This window comes from Podarcis bocagei (genome assembly GCF_964188305.1).
Source record: "Podarcis bocagei genome assembly, chromosome: 4".
Classification (NCBI taxonomy): Eukaryota; Metazoa; Chordata; class Lepidosauria; order Squamata; family Lacertidae; genus Podarcis; species Podarcis bocagei.
In genome coordinates this window covers 11,680,347-11,702,000 of record NC_138128.1, presented here as the reverse complement: position 1 = coordinate 11,702,000, position 21,654 = coordinate 11,680,347, and the positions used below count along the sequence as shown (strand labels likewise).

The following is a 21,654-nucleotide window of genomic DNA, read 5'->3' as shown; positions in this document are numbered from 1 at the left end:
TCTGTCGTTCCTGTTGGGTCTTCCAAAACACATTTTACCATGGTTTTAGTCCTTCCTTATTTTAGCTACTCAGAGAGGTTTTACCTGAAGAGTGGGAAAGACCTTCCTTAAATAAATAAATGAAATAACCAACATAACATTTGGCAGTTTAAGCAGATCCACGGGAGGCTGCAATACACATTCCCGGCTTAAAACACAAATAGGCCATCCTTTTCCTCAATTTGGATCGAAGCTGGTTTGGAGGAAAATGTATCAAAACACAGTATTCCACAAGAAACAACATGGCAGCTACAGGCTAGAAATAGATTTGTTTGTACACCACTTTTTAAGCCAGTGGTGATAGCTTACTGCATACAGTGTTAATGGGAGTGTATATTCAGCCAGGGTTGTAGTAGTTTCCCCTACAACTATTCCCTGTACAAACTATTGTTTATTTTTGTCCATTATGTAGCTGCTGTATCATATAGTACAAGTGACACTTTTAAGAATTACACAGTTTCCAAAACAAGGACGTTCTTGATAAATTGACAGATGGTATTTCACTCCCTCAACCAAATGGGCATACCCTACTACAAAATACCTGATATTTATGAGCTGATCTTACTTAGAAAATATGCTGGCATCCATTCTGCAATGGGTGGAAATATATATTTGAAATTCTGTTGCGTACTATGTTCTCCGTGTTAAGATTCTGCCATCCAGGCAGGCAAACCTTTATTGGCCTCATTTTATGCAGAAATCAAAATAAACACACTAAAGTACTTGGCAGATGATCCTGCCTTGGGCAGACAGTTGGGACTTACTAGTCATTCTTACGGTTCTATAATTCCAAGGCTCGATTTACACCAGGGTTGGGTAATCTGTGGCCCTCCAGATTTGGTTGAAAGAAAACCCGCATCATTCCATAGCTGAGAGAGAGGTATGCTGGAGTCTAACAACATCTAGAGGACCACAGGTTCATTCCTGATTTGTACAATACCACTATGGCATGGGAACTATTGAAAACAGCTTTCCTGTGAATCGGTTTAGTCATTTGGATTGCTTGGTTACTTCCCAAGTCAACAACAACAACTCCAAAGGAGGCAAGCTGGCACAGGAAATAGTCACATTATCAAAACAAGCCATTGGTTCAATGCTTATACACATCCCCAATGCAAAACGGGAGTCCAGCCACAGGAAAGCATTATTTGTGTGGGTTCCTTGCTGCAAAAGGAATGCATAAATTGGGTCCAGGTCTTGCAGTTTTCCCTGTGGTATTACATTATACCAGACAAATGTTCTGAACAAAAGGTGCACATGGGAAGGCAAAGGACAAAGGCATCATAAAACAGCAAGACATTTATATAACAGGTATGCAAGGGAGAAAGGCAACATGACCCTACTGCAAACGTGGGCACACGCAATGTGGAGACAATTATTGAAAATACTCACTCATCCACTTGGTTTTGCCTTTTCTTGGCTTTGTGTAGCCAACTGGTGCGTAACAAGGATGAAGTCAACTGGTACACAGTGAGAAAAAAGTGTACACAGACTAACAGATACAACATTTTACTTTGAAGGAGTGTATCACAAATGATTTATGGTAAACTGTTACATAACAACCAATACAAATGGGGCACAAAACACATTATGAATCAGGTGTCTTGACAGGTACGATTAATAAGCTGATTTATGTAAAATCCAAATAGGATGTAAGGAAGGAGCGCATCCTATTCCATCACCCAGTCATGTCCCAGTGTAGAGATGTTTCACAGGGTGTTTTTTCTACATGGGTACATCCATGTAAGAAGACTGTTCATGTGTCTCTTGCCACATGTATATATATGTTGGGGAATCTCAGTGGGCAATGGATTCCCAAGGCATGTGCACATAAGAAGCCCAGACTGCCACAATCTTCACACCATTCAGCGTAATCCATGTAGGAAAACTGCCCTGCGTAATGCAATCTAAACATGGGACATTTTGAGTTTCTGTATATATAATGCAGCATTGCAAATCTGTAAGAGCAATCGAGAGAAAGTGATATTTAGGTATAGGATAACGTTGGCAGTTGTTATGCATCATGAACATACAATCTGGACAACCCAGGGGGAAATTTTGAGCTGACCTTTTGTGATTATCCTAGATTTGTCAAATAAACCACCCAGTGTTTAGAGAATAGTGGGACTGTGGAAACGAGGACATGATTTTGGAATTCTAATCCAGATAAAATTTTAAACTATTGATTATCAGGGGCTATCGACCACCCTGCTCACTTGTGGCTAGTATGCTTAAAATCATTACTTTTATTTTACGCATATGCTCCAATCTGGCATTCAACTTAGAATGTATTTAACTTATGCTCCTATGTAATATATAGTAAGATAAATATCACTGGAAGATAACTATCACCAAGCAGGCATGCATATTCTAAATTTAGTTGCCATCTAAATTGAGTGACAGAGTACAGAGTGCCTCCACGTGACAAGCATCACAGCTTAGATCAAAACGGATGCTATTTTATCCAATTCATGTTTAATAGTGTAATTTACACTATTCCTGGTTTGGATGTAATGCTAAACTATGGTTGAATGTTATGTACATGAGCATATGCCCAAACTTTAAATTGCAGTTCATCTTAACTTTGGTTTATTAAAACAACTATGGTTGTTTGAAGCTGGCTTGCATCAGCAATCAGTACGTAACCCTAACCCTAAACTGCGATTAGATAAAAAGAGAAGAGAAAGTTTCACTCTCTTGCTCGCAGTTGTGCCAAAGGAGGAGAGAACAGAGCTGACAAGCCCAAAGCTCATTCGTTACATTGCATCTGAATGAAGCCAGAATCTCATATGTTGGCAACAGCTAGACCAAAAGCACACAGTTTCAACAAAACAGGTTTTCATTTGATTGGGTGTGTTGTTGTTGTTGTTTACAGAAGAACCTATTAAAATTTCTCTACGCTTTTACAGCAGTCGTTTCAAACTATGGGTCTGCATACAGTGGTGCCCCGCAAGACGAATGCCTCGCAAGACGGAAAACCCGCTAGACGAAAGGGTTTTCCATTTTTGAGCTGCTTCGCAAGATGATTTTCCCTATGGGCTTGCTTTGCAAGACGAAAACGTCTTGCGAGTGTTCCGATTTTTCCCCGCTCCCCCCCTTTTTCTAAGCCGCTAAGCCGCTAAGCCGCTAATAGCCTTTTAGCCGCTAATCCGCTAAGCCTTTAATAGCCGCTAAGCCTTTAATAGCCGCTAAACCGCTAATAGCGCTAATCTGCTAAACCGCTAATAGGGTTGCTTCGCAAGACGAAAAAACCGCTAGACGAAGAGACTCGCGGAACGGATTAATTTCATCTTGCGAGGCACCACTGTATTGACTTTTACTTGTTACGTGAGAAGGGATTCAAACTGAAATGAGGGAGGTCCAGTGTTTTACAGGCACTGAAACATATTTTGCAAAATGACACACACCTCTATGGAGAAGATGTTACATAACGTTTTATCAACATACCTTTTGCTGTGAATGTGCATTTATATATACTCTGTTATGCAAGTATGGACAGCATGAATCACAGTTGACAGTTTCAATTGGTTTTAGACACTCTACTGGTAACTGACATATGTACGCTGTGGTTCTGTAAATCATTTTGCTCAACTCCTCTGTCGTTTTTGGTTTTTAAGCCCCAAGCCCTAATACACAAGATCAGGAAACACAAAGTGATTTCTTTCACTCCCTCTTTCTGTATAACATTGCATATTATGCATTTTGGGTTTTCTAAAAGACCAAGCTGAAGTCGATTAGCTAAAGATAAAATGCATCAGCCGAAGTACTAACTATTGAAAAACAATGGCTCCCCCTCCCCAAATACGCCCCCAATGTAATTTGGGGTGGAAAGTGGCCTTACATAAATATCTCTCCCAACCCCTGTTTTTCAATCTTATGAAACATTTGACTCCAAGAACAGAAATCATTCTCGGCTCATTGTTGGTCTCCATGAAAATCAACATATGTCAGCTTCCTCCTCAGAATCCTACCATTCTGCCCACCTGTGATTTCATAGTAAGGAGGGGCTTTTCCTCGGCAGGCTCCTCCCTCGGTATCTCCTTCATCACCATGGCAACAGCCTTATCTGCCGCCCTAGAGCCTTTCCCCTATAACAGTGAAATCAACAATGACTCGTGTCAGGAGGAAACTTAGCAACCTGTTACAGATACAGAAATAACTTATTATTATGGTTATCATTAGTACTGAGCCCCTAAAAACAACACCAGCCCCAAAATTAAACTAAGGCGTTAAGTGGAGAAAAAGCAATTTTCGGTCACTGTAAACAAAACTGTGAATTTTGCAATTAAAACAACAAGTGTAAAGTACTTAATAGTGGTAACGAATAGATATATGATGCCCAATGCTACACGCTTACTTCATAACAGCCATTCAAGATCATATCAGCATTAGCCATGGGATCTGTGGTTTTTTCTCAGGTCCCCACAGAAATCCAGTGTATTATGTCGGGGACACTGATATATGGCCAGGTAGTGACATTCAGCTTTGGGATATAATAATTTATAATAACAATAATTTATTATTTATACCCCGCCCATCTGGCTGGGTTTCCCCAGCCGCTCTTGGAATGCCAATTGTACAGTGTTTTGTTTCCCAGAATTAATTGCTGGCCTAGCTAGTGCAGGACAGATATCAGACTAGGCTACAAATCAGCAAGCCTCCGGTTCGAATCTTGCTTCGGCCATGAACTTACTCAATAACCGTAATATGGAAATAACATTATTATTAATTGATCATGAATTTATTTATTATCTGCCCTTCACCCTAAGGTCCCAGGGCCAGTTACCACATTAGAAACAATTTGAAGCAACTTATTGTATTATTCAACCTTACAGGTTCTTGTAAAGTTCACATTAAGCTCTTTGAACAGTCTAAAAAACTGTATTATTACCAACTGAATGACTGGGCCTTGCATTATTGAAGTTAAAGCCATAGAATTGAGCATCATGTGTGGTATTAATTATAAGAGATGTTAAAGCAAGTGGCATAAACAGTTTTTCTAGCTTTCATTTGCAAACGACATCAAGCCGACCTCATTCATTGTTGGTAGTTTTGGGGTGAATGCAAACAGTCTTTAACAATGCAGTTACATGCTCATAAAATCTCATCAGGTATCTACTTTACCCCACTGATAGCTGCTGTTCTTAAAAGACAAAACATTAATCTCACGGGAAGTCACCATGTGACAAAAGCTTCAAACAGCCAGGCTATCATGCAATTACTGTAATTATCAAGTGAATGGCACAGGGAGCTGAACATTCACACGGAGGAAGAAGCTGCCTGTTGCTTCTGAACTTTGAATTCTTAAAAAGAAGCGTTTAGTTGTAGTTAACAGTTAATGCAAAAACTAGTGGTATCCAAACAGAATTTCAAGAAACCTCTTTGAAATAAAATCCTATTTCTCTGAGGAAAATCTTCTCCCTAGAAAATTGAACGAGTTCTCCTTTCTGTACAAGAGCAAGTCACAGTAGCAACACAAGCCGCCTTAGAAGAAAAAAGTTATAAAATAAATAGAATTTTAAAATTACTGTCAGATGCAGAAGAGTGCATTGGTTAAGAGGAGATCCTAAATTCTCAGAAGTAAAAAAAGCTTGTTGTAACTCCCATTGGTTTTAACACCCCAGTGCAAGTGGAGACTGAATCCATTCACACCATGAATGTCAACTGAAAATCAAACAAAGCACTTCTTTCAAAGGATGTGTAATTTCTCGTTAAAAGCTCAAGAAGAATATGGTAAACTCAGTGACATAAACATGGCAGAGTTGACATAATGCCATTCATACACATTCACAGGGAAGCATCTGAGCAATGAAGCATCTCTTTAAAAAGCAGTATTGTCAGTTTTGAGTCAGTTCTGATATAGCATTCTGGGAAAAAACCACCAACCTTTTTTGTGTGTACCTATAGCACCGAGAACCTGCCAGTTTAACATATATTAACCAACCCCCCCCCCATCCCTGAATACTTTGATGATATAATTTGGTATTCTCCTGAAAAAAATATACATCAGTGCCAAGACTGGCCACACATCAGCTTGGTCCTCTGAGGAAACTGAGTGATGGACAAAATGGCTTCTTCAAGCACCTCCTACCATGGCTGAGTCATCCTTTGCATTAAGGTATATCTCTTCCAGCTCAAGGCATTCTGGGCTATCATCCAAGGTTTCAAAGTTGCATTGGATTTTGCCAGTGTGATCTTAGGTGACGGCAAATTAAACAGACTGAATAAAAATGGGTTCCTTGGTGTGAACTCTTGTTTTGCAGCTTGCCTGATGCATGCAGTCAAATTTTGATTGACTTGCACTTTGACCTCTCCCCTCTTCTGCTCAGATGGGCTGCCTGACCCCCTCCCACCTTTTAAAGCACCTTCTATGTTTGCCTTTCACATTACCAGGAAAAAAAGAGAACACAGTGGTACCTCGAGTTACAAATGCCTCAGCTTACAAACGCTTCAGGCTACAAACTCCACTAACCTGGAAGAGTTACCTCGAGTTGAGAACTGCCCCAGGATGAGAACGGAAATCGTGTGCTGGTGGCACAACGGCAGCAAGAGGCCCCATTAGCGAAAGCACACCTTTACTGAAGAACAGTTTCAGGTTAAGAACGGACCTCCGGAACGAATTAAGTTTGTAACTAGAGGTAGCACTGTGTTTTAAACACAGTTGTTTTTAAATGGCTTCAGGGTTAAGATTGGTGCGGTAACGGAACATGTCAAAACAGCCCTAAACCGTGTAGATGTGGAAAGGCAGAACACCAGACACACTGCTCATTCTAGAGGCGTGGAAAAGTTAATGATACATCAGAACTGGACATCAAGATGACTGCACAGCTTTGTGTCTCTTTGTGGCTCAGCTGGTGAAAGGATAGAATGGGTGGGAAGGGCCTCATGGGGTTAAATATGTGGGGATATTACAACTGCCTTGGTCCCCCACCCCCATGCAAGGAACCTGGGAGGAAGAATGCAGATGGAAGCCGGTAGTGATGTTCATAATCAAAGGCTGGACACCTGGATTGGACAATGTACAGTGGTACCTCAGTCTATGAACAGTCCTGTTAATGAACGATTCAGGAAACGAACTCAGCAAAACCGGAAGTAGGTGTTCTGGCTAGCGAACTTTGGCCCGGAAAATGAACGGAAGCTGAATGGTGGAAGGGCACTGGCGGCGGGAGGCCTCATTAGGGAAAACGTGCCTTGGTTTAAGAATGCTTTCGGTGTAAGAACGGACTTCTGGAACGAGTTAAGTTCATAAACGGAGGTACCACTGTATTGGGAAAGCATGGTGGAAAAACAACTCTCCTTTGTGTGTGGGGAGGGTAATATGTGGATTCATATACTGTATTTGTACTGTGCTATAATAACTGACTGTAGTTTTTTATACATAAATAACCAGATTTCAGATGAGCAGAGTTTAGACTTTTATTTTCCAGTATTTCATCTTTTCAATTGGCTTTTTTCTCTCCAAGGGAAAGTTATTTATTACTGGGGAAGGGGAACCAAACTTAATTGAGGGCTTAAAGAAATGATATTGGGGTCTGTTGTATCTAAAACTTCATTGTTGGCATCTACCTATCAGGTTACGATGCAGGACTCTTTCAATTCACGGAGAGCAAAATAAGACATGTTATTTCTCATATCTGTAAAATGCACCCATAAGAGATGTGATTTCTGGAAACATCTATAACCAAAGCAAAAATTTCAGCATATTCATTCAGTGCTTGTGTGGTTACCCTACAGGACATGCTCATACCAAATATCGGGCAATTTAATAAGCATGCTGGTTCCTTTACACTCCACTGATATCCGAAGAACCGGAAAGAAAATGCCTTATAATGGTGTTTTTAATCTGATGAGAAGCACATTCTAGTTGCTAAGCATAGCAAAAGGTCTCTGGCCAAGTATGCACAATTCCATTTGTGATTCAGTCAATCAATCTGTGACAGCATCCTCTTACATGATATGTGGGGCTAGCGGTAAATGTCATGCGACTTTGGCAAAGTTAGTCCTTTCGTGCTGAATGTTGGGATGAAGCAAGTTCTGTCAGCCAGGAAGGATGCATTGGAGAAAGGAAGTAAAAACAAAACAAAACATGCAGTGCCTTTTACTTCTTGCACAGGAGGAAAAAACCCACCAAGGCAAAGGTCAGCTCACATTTCTGAAGCCAGAGCCACTTTTTCTTCAAGGTCTCACCTACTGCCTGAAAAGAGTTATGATACCCATGTTAGTGCCTGATATCAGGTTCTTAAATAATCAGTCCATTGGATGGTTGCGATCAGGACACTACAAAACCTTCCACTGCTATCTCAATCTTAAGACATGAGACCCCCCCTTACTTTGGTCACAAGGGGGCTTTGCTTTGAGGTGGGGGGGTGAGGTGGGGGAAGAGAACTTGCAGCCCTTTTTAGCCCTTGTAAAAGCTGTCCCAGTTGTGCTTTTTGAGCTGGTCTTTGACCGTAATAAATTATGATGATGATGACGAACTTGCAGCCATCCATAAACCCTTATAGCAGGTTTACTAGTACACAGGGGAGAGTAGCTGGAAAAGAAGCTCTGTGCTACAGCTGTTGTCTCTCTAGACACTTAGGAACAGCTGTGAGTCTATTTTGTAGCTGCTAAAACAGGAATAGTGGACTGAATGAATCAGCCCTAAAAGTCAGGATAACACAAAGAAATTTAAAATGAGCCACTGTCCTCTTGCAAAGTCTACTCTTCCAATTTGAGCTATTGTGATACTGGTTTTACAGATGGACCAGGAAGAGTAGTTGAGCAGGTGTTTATAGAGGAGATCAGGGATATTAAAGCACTGGGAAATATGCAGAAAAAGAGTAGCGGAAGCACCTTCCAATTGGGGAATCAGCCTTCCCCAAGCTGGTGCCCTCTCAGTATTATGGACTACAATTCCCATCAGCCCCAGTCAGCATTTCAGCCTAATGAAAAGAATTATAGAAATCTGTCAAATTATAACAATGAAGAATAATGAAGAAAGTTAACAGATAGAAATTCTGTTAATTGACCCAACAAAATTAAATGGCAAAAGGTGGACTGTGCTTTTCAGCTTCCAGGAAGCATCTGAATGGACACTTTTGGAGACGGATCAATGGGAAAGACAGGCCTTTGGCAGGACTCTTATGTGTTTATAGTATCTCTAGACTTCCAACAATTAGACGCTCCAAAGATTAGACGCTAATGGGGAAGAGAGCACAGGGCACAGCACGTCTGAGCCTGAGTGTTTCTTCGCAGTGTTCAAGAGCTTCATTTATGGGCAGCCTGAGACTTAGGAAGCCTTGCATGATTAATCTTTTAAAACAAACACTGAAATCCCCATCTTCCACAAATCTTGCATCAAAAGCTCAGCAACCGATTGCGACATCTTTTCTTTTTTTGATCCAAATCACATATGATGCACAGAGAAACTCGGGCCTCGGTTCGTCAAAGAACTGGGCTGCAACTCATTGCACAACCAGGGTGCTTAAATCCTATTCAAATCAATGAGGTTTAGCAAACTATGCATATAATTACAGCCTTGAGGATGCTTCACATTCCCCCCTTTTTTAAAGTTGTACCCTTCAGATATTTTCATGTACCACTAAACACATGATGAGTGAATGCAACACATGTCAGAGAGCCGGGGTTAGCTTAGGATCTCTGCCAGATGTGTCCTTGTTTGCAAAACTGGATTTGTTGCATGTGAAACAGCTCCCCTACTCAGTCTTTTAACATCTCATGAAGAGAGAGAGCAGGGTTGCATGCACTTGCCCTGCCTTAACTGTTACATCCTAAGCCACCGCCACCCACATCATGTTCACATGTTGGAGGCATGTCTGCTGAATGCCCATAGGCTGTATTTGTGTAAAGGAACCATGGCCACACAGGCTTTAATTGGATGCAATGGTAAACCATGGTTTGCCCAAATCAGAAAGTGAGGAAAGAAATCAAGACTGTGCAAGAAAGGAGGGAGTGTGCCAACTCAAGTCATGGCCCATGTTTTAGCTACTATGTGTGAACTGAGCCGGTCTTTCTAGGACCATCACCAAAAATAAAGGATTAGTCCATCAACGTTTGGAAAATGTAACACAACTGATCATCTGTTTGATGCTGCTGTTAAAAACTAATGATGCCCACATCAATAACCATAATAATAATAATAATAATAATAATAATAATAATAATAATAATAATAATAATTTATTATTTATACCCCGCCCATCTGGCTGGGCTTCCCCAGCCACTCTGGGCGGCTTCCAAAAGAATATTAAAATACTATAATACATCAAACATTAAAAGCTTCCCGAAACATGGAAGAATGGAGTTGGCTGTAATTTTCTTTTTTGCTTCAGATGCTCTCTAGTGCTAAATATTTTCCATTAAGGTTGGCTTCCTCTACCTTTTACCTGTTTTGTTCTGAAATGACTAATTTTACACTTGCCAGTTTCTGTTAATGAATAGCTCATCATTGCTTAGAGAAACAAGGGGATTGGTTTTTTTCATAAATGCAGCACCTCGGAGGACTTGGTGGATGAGCTTGACAAATACAAATTTGGTCTGCGGTGTGCAGATTTTAAGATCAGCATGCATAACACACAATGTAACGCTCAAAGGATTGGGCAAGGCTTCTTTTACAGGGAGGTAGGACAGGGTAAACTCTACTTTCAGAGAATACAATTTAACAGCCATTTCTAATGTTCCAGTTTTCATTCAGTGGGGTTCGCAAGGAGGGTCAAATCGTAATGTTGGAAAAGCCCAAGAAACATCACAGCATACCAATGTTGGATTTACAAGCTGATGCCAGGAAATGACTTGTGGTTCTAGCAAAAATGGTAATGCCCAATGTGGCACGAATGCAAAGGACGCCCTGAAACATGCAGTTCCATAATCAGGATACTGGGCATCTGGGTTTATTTATAAGCTACACTTCAGCTGAAAGCTAGCCAGAAGGACAGAACTTTCAATATTTAATATTCACTATTTTAACAGACGTTTTTGTTCAAGAAGTCTTTCCCTAAGTGTGACCGAGTCATTATATGGAATATTAATTGTTGTAGAAATTGTGTTAGTTAGTTAGTTAGGTTTGGGGTTTTTTGCACTGCTTAGATGGCTTCAGGGCATGAAGCAGATTATAAATCTGTAAAAGAAATGAAGTAACATGCATGCTGTGGTATTAAACCACTTGCCACAGAAATCTCTTCACAAAATATTTATTATTCCATACAACACTACAGGGATGTTGGGATAAGCTTTTAGAGTGCTTTGATTAAAGCCAAACAGCAACTGCTGTGTCCTGCAAATCAGACTCCTTGTTCAACCACAACCTCATCCTTATTTCTCATCACTTCTTATTTCTCTTTTATCTTATACTTGCTATTACGGTATTTTTCATCTTCCTATTTATCTAATTGAAGAAAGACTAGATTTTCCAATAGTTTCACAGGGGCCCAATATATAACCAGGTCCTAATTTAATGATTAGAAACGTCTTTCTTTTTCACCAGAGTTATGTATCACCCAAATGACACATATATCTGTTTTTTTCAAAACTGTTACCGTTTTCGTTCTAATTTTAGTTTGTCTCCTTTATATCCTATTATTATTTATGGTTATAGGTACAGATAATGAGTAATGTGATTAAGCTACTGAAGTAGGGAACACTGTATGTATGTAATCATATTGCACCTCAATCTACTTTGCATAAAAAGTGCAAAGCTACTTACCTTCTAACACGCTTTTTGTACCTAATTTTGCTAACTATACACATTTTTGCAAAGCGATTTCCCATAAAATAATGCATTTTTGTATGCTTTTCTTTTACCACTGTGCATATTTATATGCATTTGTGTACACATTGCTTAGCTGCATAAATTTAAAGTTCACATTTAAATCTGGGGTGAATCTACACTGGTTGGTTGTAACATAAAAAATGTGTTATAAAATGTGACACCAGAGGGCGCTGTAGAACAGCGACCCATTGTCCATGGGAAATTGCATTGAGAGCTATATTACTTTTTTACAGCATTTTAACAGATCAGTGTAGATCCAGCCCTGGAATTTATTTTCCATCCTTATTTGTATGTCACACTAAGCCAAACCATAGTTTAGGATGAATGAATGCACAAGTGTACAGTCCCCAGCAAAGGACATTGTACCCACTTTGCTCCTGCCTGGCTGATCTGCAGCTATACCATGCAGCTATAACATGAGCTAAATTGCAGTTTGACTATGTGTGTTGTCTGAACCTGGGCTCATGGCTTAGCTCTCCTGGACAAACCACAAGACACACCTTGATTACAGCTTGTGATGAGTCGGGACTCTGGAGAGAGCTAAATCATGAGCCCGGGTTCATGTGACACACTAAGAAGAAGAAGAAGAAGAGTTTGGATTTGATATCGCGCTTTATCACTACCTGAAGGACTCTCAAAGCGGCTAACATTCTCCTTTCCCTTCCTCCCCCACAACAAACACTCTGTGAGGTGAGTGGGGCTGAGAGACTTCAGAGAAGTGTGACTAGCCCAAGGTCACCCAGCAGCTGCATGTGGAGGAGCGGAGACACGAACCTGGTTCCCCAGATTACGAATCTACTGCTCTTAACCATTACACCACACTGGCTCTCGAACTATGGCTTAGCTCAAGCATCAGCTCATCTCCAGAAGGGCTTAGCATGGCACCAAGCCTTTAGACACCATGCACTAATTGTCATACCACCATCATAATAGTCACAGTGTTTTCCCACTCTACTAATATAGAAAGGATGTTGTGTGTGAAGCAGCCTTGAGCCAGAGACTTAATGAGACAGTTAGATTAAACCAGTAATTCTGAAATACGTTGGCACTTCTATTAGTTATAATTGCTTTGTTATGAACACTGGCAGAACACTTTGTTGTGGGCCAGGCAGAAGAGACTTTTAAAAACCTGATATTTGCAAACCATGTAAATTGGGGGTGGGCTGGTTTTATTTCTTGCATGGCCAGTGATGATGATGATGATGATGATGATAGAATCCTCGTGGTCTGCTGGTATATTTTAGATTTACAAAGCAAGGGGACATGGTTAGGATTTCTCAGCTGCTATAACAAAAATGTAATTAATTTGTGCTAAGTGCTCCCCAAAAGGCATTATTTGCTTAAGAACACAGATGTGCTAGAAAGAGACATTCAGGTCTGTCTAGTTCAGTGTTCTTTGCAAAAATACAGGGAGTCAAAACTAGGCAGCTCACCTGAAACTGCCCAGTGGACCTTTGCTTACCCTCTTCTCAACCCTGATCGAAAACATTCCTGCAGGATTCAACTGGGTGGGTGCGGGGAACTCCCTTTTTCTAGCAGCTGGTGCCTCTGTATAACAGCTCACAATTAATTTCAGCCCGAGCTGCAGAACTTGCAAGAAATATGGTACTGCTTAATGAGGATTTAATTAAGCTACTGCCACAGAATATTAATGTGATGTTACGAGGCAATCTGAGAGTGCTCTCCTCGCTGAGCAAAAGTAATTCATCACTCAGGAACTCCAATCACAGAAAATGAGGAAAGATATATATTAAAAAATCTGCCCTATAGTACTCAAACACCTGAACTTACTTTCTGTTGCATACTTTCAAAACCTTTAGGAACACGCTGGTTGCAAAGAATAGGTCTGGCATGAAGCATCTTGGCCACTTTGTGAAGCCTTTAAAAAACCCTCACTACTTTCCTCTCACCGCTCCTAGTTTCCACATCTGCTGGGCCTGTTTTTCCCTTTGTCTCACCCAACTGCACTGCATGCTCTTAGATGAGCAGGGAACCTTTGCTACAGGCGCTATTCCATGACCACACTTAGGATGCCACCTATGGGTCCTTTATTAAGTATTTATGTTATGTGATGTTTGTAGTTGGGACGCGGGTGGCGCTGTGGGTTAAATCAAAGAGCCTAGGACTTGCCGATCAGAAGGTCGGCGGTTCGAATCCCTGCGACGGGGTGAGCTCCCGTTGCTGGGTCCCAGCTTCTGCCAACCTAGCAGTTCGAAAGCATGTCAAAGTGCAAGTAGATAAATAGGTACCGCTCCGGCGGGAAGGTAAACGGCGTTTCCGTGCGCTGCTCTGGTTCGCCAGAAGCGGCTTAGTCCTGCTGGCCACATGAACCGGAAGCTGTACACCTGCTCCCTTGGCCAATAAAGCGAGATGAGCACCGCAACCGCAGAGTTGGCCATGACTGGACCTAATGACTGGACTTTACTTTTTTAATGTTTTAGTTATGTAGGGTTGCCATACGCCCATAATTTCTGGGGCATTGCCGGGATTTGTCCGTCATAAATGGCGTCTGGGCGGAATTTCCTAAAACTGGCAGAAATGTCCAGGAAAACCCAGGTGTGTTGCAGCTCACATCATAAGTGTTATTCCCCCCCAACAACTTTTGTGTCTGGGTTTTGACTTTTTGAAATACACCAACCCTATAGAGCTTGGTTTGAACTTTGGAAAGGCAGCATTCAAATAAAATGACTGATTGACCTGCGGCTAGATCTTAAGGGAAATTCTCTTTTGCACCTTCCTAATAATTCTGCAGTGAAACCAGAGGACGCATCTCCATATCTAAAACATTAAAAGGGTCCTTCAACAGCTGAAAGTTCTGCACCAGGTTACAACTCAGAAGGTAAATGAAATGGCTCCTTGCCTGTGCAGATGCACACATGGTGTTCCAATGCAAGCAGAGAATTGCCTGTCAATTTCAACGTTTCAGATATTTCTATGCACTCATTCCCAATGCGTGCATGCATCTGCCTGCGACACCTAACACAGGAAGTGTGGGCCATTAGCCCAGCTATCTCAGTAGCTTGCAGCAGATCTCCAGAATTTCAGACAGCGGTCTCTACCAGCTGTTCTTGGAGATGCAGGGAATCAACCTGGGACAAAGCATGTGCCCTACCACTGAGCCACAGCTTAAATAGGAATCTCAGTCACATTGCGGCTCAGAATGAGCAATGTTGTCTCGTCAACAACTGTGACAAACATGGTTCCCTTGGAGAAACTGCTGTTCTATGGCTACCTAGGTTGGCCTAATAACAGGTCTCAATCCTTAGAACTAAATTCCACAATCTAACATCTTTAGTACGCCTGGCATCAGTGGGGTTTTTTCGGGGGGGGGGGGGATGCAGTGGTACGCATACCCCTAAATATTTTGTGAATCTTTGTACTTTTGTCCATTTACTGTATTTATTTTCCCTGATTTGAACTATAAAATGGTGGTTTTCTTGAGTCGAAATGAAAGTAACCCTAAACATTTTTTAAAGATAAAAAAGCACTGCCTGACATGACTGAGGAGAAAATAATTGAAAAATGTTGCATTTCCTTGAAATAATTTCACGTGCATACAGAAAGAAAAATGTAAAGAGTTTAATTGAAAATAATTTAGTTGCAAATGCTTCACAAGTTAATTTTGTAAGCTATGTGGGTGGCATTTCTGTCCAATAACTTGGTGGGGCATAGATTCTGTCATCTATTGTGTGATCTCAAATTTGCTTTTGGTGAACATGAATATTCAAGTAGTTGACTTTAAAGATTTGCATTCTCATAAATATTCATGTTACTCAGTCTTGAGTGCTTTAATGTTAATATAAGGCAAGCATGAGAAAAATCTGAACGTGGTCAAAATGGAATTTGCTTTTGAATTAACTTAATATTAGTAGAATGCAATGAGCACTTAGGTTAAAGGAAACAAGCTGGGCAGCTGAATCACTCTTATATGCAAAACTGTGGATGGCCAAAGCCTTGCTTTCTTACAAATAAGGTTCACAAATCCCTCAAAGTAGACAGCTTTCAGCCCTCCAGATGTTGTTGGACTCTAATTCCCATCAGCCCCATCTGGTATGGTCAGTGGAAAGGGATGGTGGGAACTGTAGTCCAGTAACCTTCAAAGGACCACAGATTCCTCACCCAAGCCTTATGAGGAGCGGTTGAAGAAGCTGGGCATGTTTAGCCTGGAAAAGAGGAGATATGATAGCCATCTTCAAATATCTCAAGAGCTGTTACATGGAAGAGGGACTCCCAACACTAACAAGATCTAGCTAGATCCAGCAGCCCAATTGATTCTCCAGTCCACCATCACCCAGCAACCCTGGACCCAGCATCACGGCCGGGCCTGAGCTCAGCGGATCTGAGCCTGCTGAACTGAGCCTAAGATTGTGATGAATCCAGACCTCTGGTGTCCATAGCCAGAGCCAGTGTGGTGTAGTGGTTAAGAGCGGTGGACTCGTAATCTGGTGAACCGGGTTCGATTCCCCGCTCCTCCACATGCAGCTGCTGGGTGACCTTGGGCTAGTCACACTTCTCTGAAGTCTCTCATCCCCACTCACCTCACAGACTGTTTGTTGTGGGGGAAGAAAGGAAAGGGGATTGTGAGCCGCTTTGAGACTCCTTTGGGTAGTGATAAAGCGGGATATCAAATCCAAACTCCTCCTCCTCTTCTGAGGAACCAGCTCCTTCCACTCTGGAGATATTCACCCCCTGTCAATCTGCCAGTCCTACTGAAAGGAATGGAAGAAACATGCTAAGGCTCAAACTTGGAGCCCAGTCCCTTTAAGACCTTCCATTCCTCCAGCAAGGGGGCAGACCCTGAAAGGAAGGATCTGGTCCTGAGAGAATGAAAGCCTTCAGTTCACTCTTTGCTGTAGTAAGCCGTTCACTTTGGGCTTTCCTTTTCGCTGCCCTAAACTCCTTGCTAACTGAAGGAGAACCAGTGTGTTGTAGTGCTTAGAGTGTTGTACTCAGATCTGGGAGATCCAGAGTTCAAATCACAATTCAGCCACACAGCTCACTGAGGTGACCAGGGGCCAGTCATTGGCTCTCAGCCAAACCTACCTCACCAGGCTGTTGTGAAGATAACCACAGATAACCAGGCTGTTGTGAAGATGGGGAGAGAACCACATTACCATCTTGAGCTCCTTGGAGGAAACATGGGATGTATATGCAATAATAATGATAAAAAACAATGATGATGATAACCACCTCTAATAATAATAATAATAATAATAATAATAATAATAATAATAATAATAATAATAATAATAAAAAATTATTTATACTCCGCCCATCTGGCTGAGTTTCTCCAGCCACTCTGGGCAGCTTCCAATCAAGTGTTAAAAACAATACAGCATTAAATATTAAAAACTTCCCTAAACAGGGCTGCCTTCAGATGTCTTTTAAAAAGAAGATAGTTGCTTATTTCCTTCACATCTGAAGGGAGAGCGTTCCACAGGGCGGGTGCCACCACCAAGAAGGCCCTCTGTCTGGTTCCCTGTAACTTGGCTTCTCGCAGCGAGGGAACCGCCAGAAGGCCCTCGGCGCTGGACCTCAGTGTCCGAGCAGAACAATGGGGGTGGAGACGCTCCTTCAGGTATACTGGGCCAAGGCCGTTTAGGGCTTTAAAGGTCAGCACCAACACTTTGAATTGTGCTCGGAAACGTACTGGGAGCCAATGCAGATCTCTTAGGACCAGTGTTATGTGGTCCCGGCGGCCACTCCCAGTCACCAGTCTAGCTGCTGCATTCTCCAAGGCAGGGAAAGCTGTATTTGGCTTGTTGGCTCACAAGGTTTGAAGGCCTGGCTTAGAAATTTTCTGGGACATCAGGCCCAATATCCAAATCTCCAACCCAGAGGAGAAAATAACATTCTGCACTACAGTGACCTCAATTCTCTGCCAAGCAAAGTGAAATCCTGCAAGCCTGAATAAATTTTGCAGATCAAGCCAATGTGCATGCAGTTATTTATTTTTGCAGAGTCTTCCCAAGCCTGCCCAGGTGAGGGTCATGGACCTCTCAAAGTAACAGCACCCCATCCTCTGAAGAGCTGAAGCTCTGCTTTGAGATTTTATCTGGCGCCGGCCTCTTATTTTCATGCTTATCACCACAGCCAGCTGGCCAGTCAGAAAGACTATAGAAAAATATGTTTTTATAAGCAGGAGCTCAGATTGTTTGCTTGTAAGCCCAACCACCTTAAAGCATTTTGGCTTACGGGCATCTCATTTGAAAGCACATTTTAAGAAGAACAAAAAAACAACAACTCCTTTCTCTATTATTAGGGTCTTTGCAAAGAAAGTTAATTGTGGGTCCTAGGTGGATTCCCATGAGGCAAGACACAGCGATAACAGAAAGAACCTTTATTGAACTACATAACTGGGAAACAGGGGCAAAGTATCTGCTTATATACATTCCTGAAAACCTGGGCCACTCCCACTCCCAACCTGATTGGCTGTCTAAACTTCCAAGCTGCGAATCACGACTCAGATTTCAAGGGCCAGTGGCAGAGGTCCAAATCCTGAAATGTTCTGTGATTGGACATCATGCATCGAATCAGAACACAGGAGCTCAGAATCCATAGTCCAGACTCAAGCTCAGGCAAACACAGACCACTGGATATATAACACCTGTTACCCTCTCTCTTGATCATCAGGGCCAAAGCAGAAATGGTTGCACTGGAATACCTCTGTGTCAGCAGGATCAGATGTTGTCTGAACCCCCACAAAGCAGAAGCAAAGGCCACCCCATGTTTTCCCTTCCAAAATTGTCTTTTAGAAAAACCACAAAGGGGAGAGATAATGCCTCAGCCCCAGGGGTCAAATGTTACTTTATGGAACTCTCAATCCATTGGGTCTGTTCCCAGGCCACACATCTCTAGCTACATCCTCTCCCTGCAGGCCACATACCCCACCAGCCTTGCTTTAAACTTCCTTGAGTGCAGAGCCACTTCCTCAAAGTCTGACGTAGCTACCAGGTCTGTGCTCCTAACCTTACTGACATTCTGCCACTTTAGCAATGACCATCAAATAATTCCAGGCTCTTTTCAGCATTTCTAGCTTGGAAATACGGGGGTGAATTCCAGGATAGTGTGAGCAAGTGTCTTCTCATGCAAAGGAAGGCTTCTTCTCCTTCTCTACTGAAGCAGCCATAATATGCTTCGGAGGGGATTGGGAGGACTGACTCAGATTTTGGGGGCACGCAGTGAGCTGCAGGAAGGACAAGAGGAACCGGAAGTCCTGTTGCACAAGTGGAATTCTGTTATGTACTGAGTTGAATAGGATCCAAAAGGCAGCAGTCTGATTGGTCCTGGAACATGAGGATTCAGAATGCAGCAGTCTGATTGGTCCTAGAACAATAGGTTCCAGAATGCAGCAGTCTGATTGGTCCTAGAACAATAGGTTCCAGAATGCAGCAGTCTGATTGGTCCTAGAACAGTGCAGCAGTATGATTGGTCCGCAGGAGCCACCCAATCCAGCTCCAGGTGGAAGTGAATCCACAACCTGATTGGCCTACAGGAGAATCCCAGAATTAGCCAATCACGTGCGGCCCATTGTGTAAATAATGTATATAAAGCAGATATTTTGGGGGAACTTTCATTCCTCACTACTATGAGCTGAATAAAGAGCATGAAATCCACACTTGTCTCCGAGTATATTTCAAATTCCATAGCACAAGCAGGTAGACCAGGCATCCCCAAATTCGGCCCTCCAGATGTTTTGGGACTACAGTTCCCATCATCCCTGACCACTGGTCCTGTTAGCTAGGGATGATGGGAGTTGTAGTCCCAAAACATCTGGAGGGCTGAGTTTGGGGGTGCCTGAGGCAGACCACACTGAATGTCATGCAAGGATATAAAAAAACCCACTATAGAAAACCTTTGGACTTGGATGTGAGTGTCCTGAAAAGCAGCTTCCAAGCTTATATGCTATATGTCGGCAAGCAACAGTTGAAATGGAGGATTGTTTCAAAAGCAGTTTGTTGCACTGAGAAAAGATCTCAAAGAGAGCTTTGGCATGGCTTGAGTAGCAGATCTGTGGATTGCAGCCAGACGAGGCAATGGAACTTTAAAGGGAGGCATTGGCTTTCAAGCTTTCTGCTTTTCCACACGGTCTGATCTCCCAAGGAACCCCTGAACATCTTCCACAGATTCCCTGTAGGCTTTTCTGATGACATAGTCCCATTCACTGGAGACACAGAGGACCTCTGCCCCTGCTTGCAGCCTCTGGGCATTCAGACAGAGGATCCCAGTCATGCAGGGAGAGAGAGGGACCATATGTCCATAGGCTCCATTCAGTGGGAATGTGCAGAGGTTGAGGTGGAGCTGGAGGGTGCGATGTTGCTCTAAGCTGTTGTGTTGCAGTGGTTTCCACTGCTCAGCTGACATGAGGCCCTGGCCAGGTCTGGTGTGCCTTGCCCTTGCGCCTGCTAACTCTGCTATATACCCAACGCTATCCTGTGTCTGCACATCGCAGTAAGTTTTGGAAGCTGCAGTAAAATCAGTAGTGGGCAGACAAGCTGTCTTTCAGGAAAGCTTGCCTGTCATAGCCTTCCAGATCTTCTTGCCGAGAAAACCACTGAACTGGCATACTTAATTTGCACGATGTAGAAGCAAAGCCTTATACCAGCTCTGTGGTGATTTAGCCCAGGCATTGTCTGCTCTGACTGAGAGTCTCTCTCTCTCTCTGGGGTTATACATCTTTCAAACCATGTGCTACCTTATCCCGTTACCTGGAGAGGCCAGGGATTAAAACTGATGCATCTTGCATGTAAAATATTGCTCCCTGCTGTCTTGATCTAAGCAGATAATTCAATGTAATCTGAAAAAAGGGGAAGTAGTGTAGACACGTGACCACAGTCGATACCTAGAAACTTCTAAAATTCCTGATATCCAAAGGTTTCGTTAAGTGGGTCATGTTCTGCAGAATATTTTTGATCCGATATATTTGGTAACAAGTTACCCAGATATATTGGGCCACTAACAGCGCTGTTTCATAGAGTCAGTGATGGAATCCCAGTTACAGCTGCACACATTTGGGGCTACACCCCTTCCCCCGAGGCTTAATTTTTAAATAAATAAACCAACATGAGAGTTTATTTAGTAAAAGGGCACAACCTTAAGGCTAGATGTGACGCAATGAGTTGGGTTAGGAGTCAGTGGGATTTTGCCTAAACCAGGAGATCCCTGGCTCGATCAGAAATATGTTGTTCCGAATTCTGGCTCTGCTGGGGTCAGCTAGCTGCTAGCTGATCTAAGCCCTTTGAATCTTAAACTAGAGTAAGACCTTAAAAAGGGGTGTTTGGGGGTGGGTGGGACCAGAAGAGGGATTTAGGGTGGATCCTTAGCCAGTTCAGCTAGGTGATGCGACCTGCCAACCCAGCAAAAACTCAAACTCAAATGAAAAATGTTTTCTTTCTCCCTTTGCCAGACTTAGGCAGCCAATTCAGCCAAGGCTGTAAACTTAGAAACATACCGTATTTTTCCGTGTATAAGACTATGTTTTTTTATGCGGTCACCTTATACACAGATAGTGCAGAGGGGGACAGGTGATTGATGACAGCTGCGAGCAAAAGATTGTCAGTGGTGATTGGGCAAGTGATTGGTGGCTGTGGCAAGGCCTGCTGATGATTGGCTGCTGCTGCGGCAATTGGGTGAGCGCTTGGCGGTTGCTGGAGGCAAGCGTGCAGACAACAGGTGGCTTCGGCGAGGCATGAGATTGGCATTGGTGGTCAGGCGGGTGAGTGCTTTGTGGCAACCCCCCCCCCCAAGCTCAACAACCCTGAGCAACCCCCCCCATTTCCCTAATTTGGTGTCCCAAAAAATAGGGGTCATCTTATACCCCGGGGCATACGGTCATTTTATAGATC

At 42.6% G+C, this 21,654-nt stretch overlaps 1 protein-coding gene across 7 annotated transcripts in view; it reads right to left on the bottom strand.

The window, feature by feature from the left end:
* The window catches only part of PEX5L (peroxisomal biogenesis factor 5 like), a 189,304-nt gene that overhangs the window by 65,990 nt on the left and 101,660 nt on the right, over positions 1 to 21,654 (bottom strand). For 3 of the 7 annotated variants that reach the window (XM_081190256.1, XM_081190260.1, XM_081190259.1), the window contains one exon: positions 4,023 to 4,127. The exons of 2 other annotated variants lie outside the window; for them this stretch is intronic. In XM_081190256.1, the coding sequence (XP_081046382.1) occupies positions 4,023 to 4,127 (105 nt within the window). Of the gene's footprint in view, positions 1 to 4,022; positions 4,128 to 8,167; positions 8,227 to 21,654 lie in introns of those variants that run through there. 2 more of the 7 variants (XM_081190257.1, XM_081190262.1) reach the window with 2 other exon arrangements.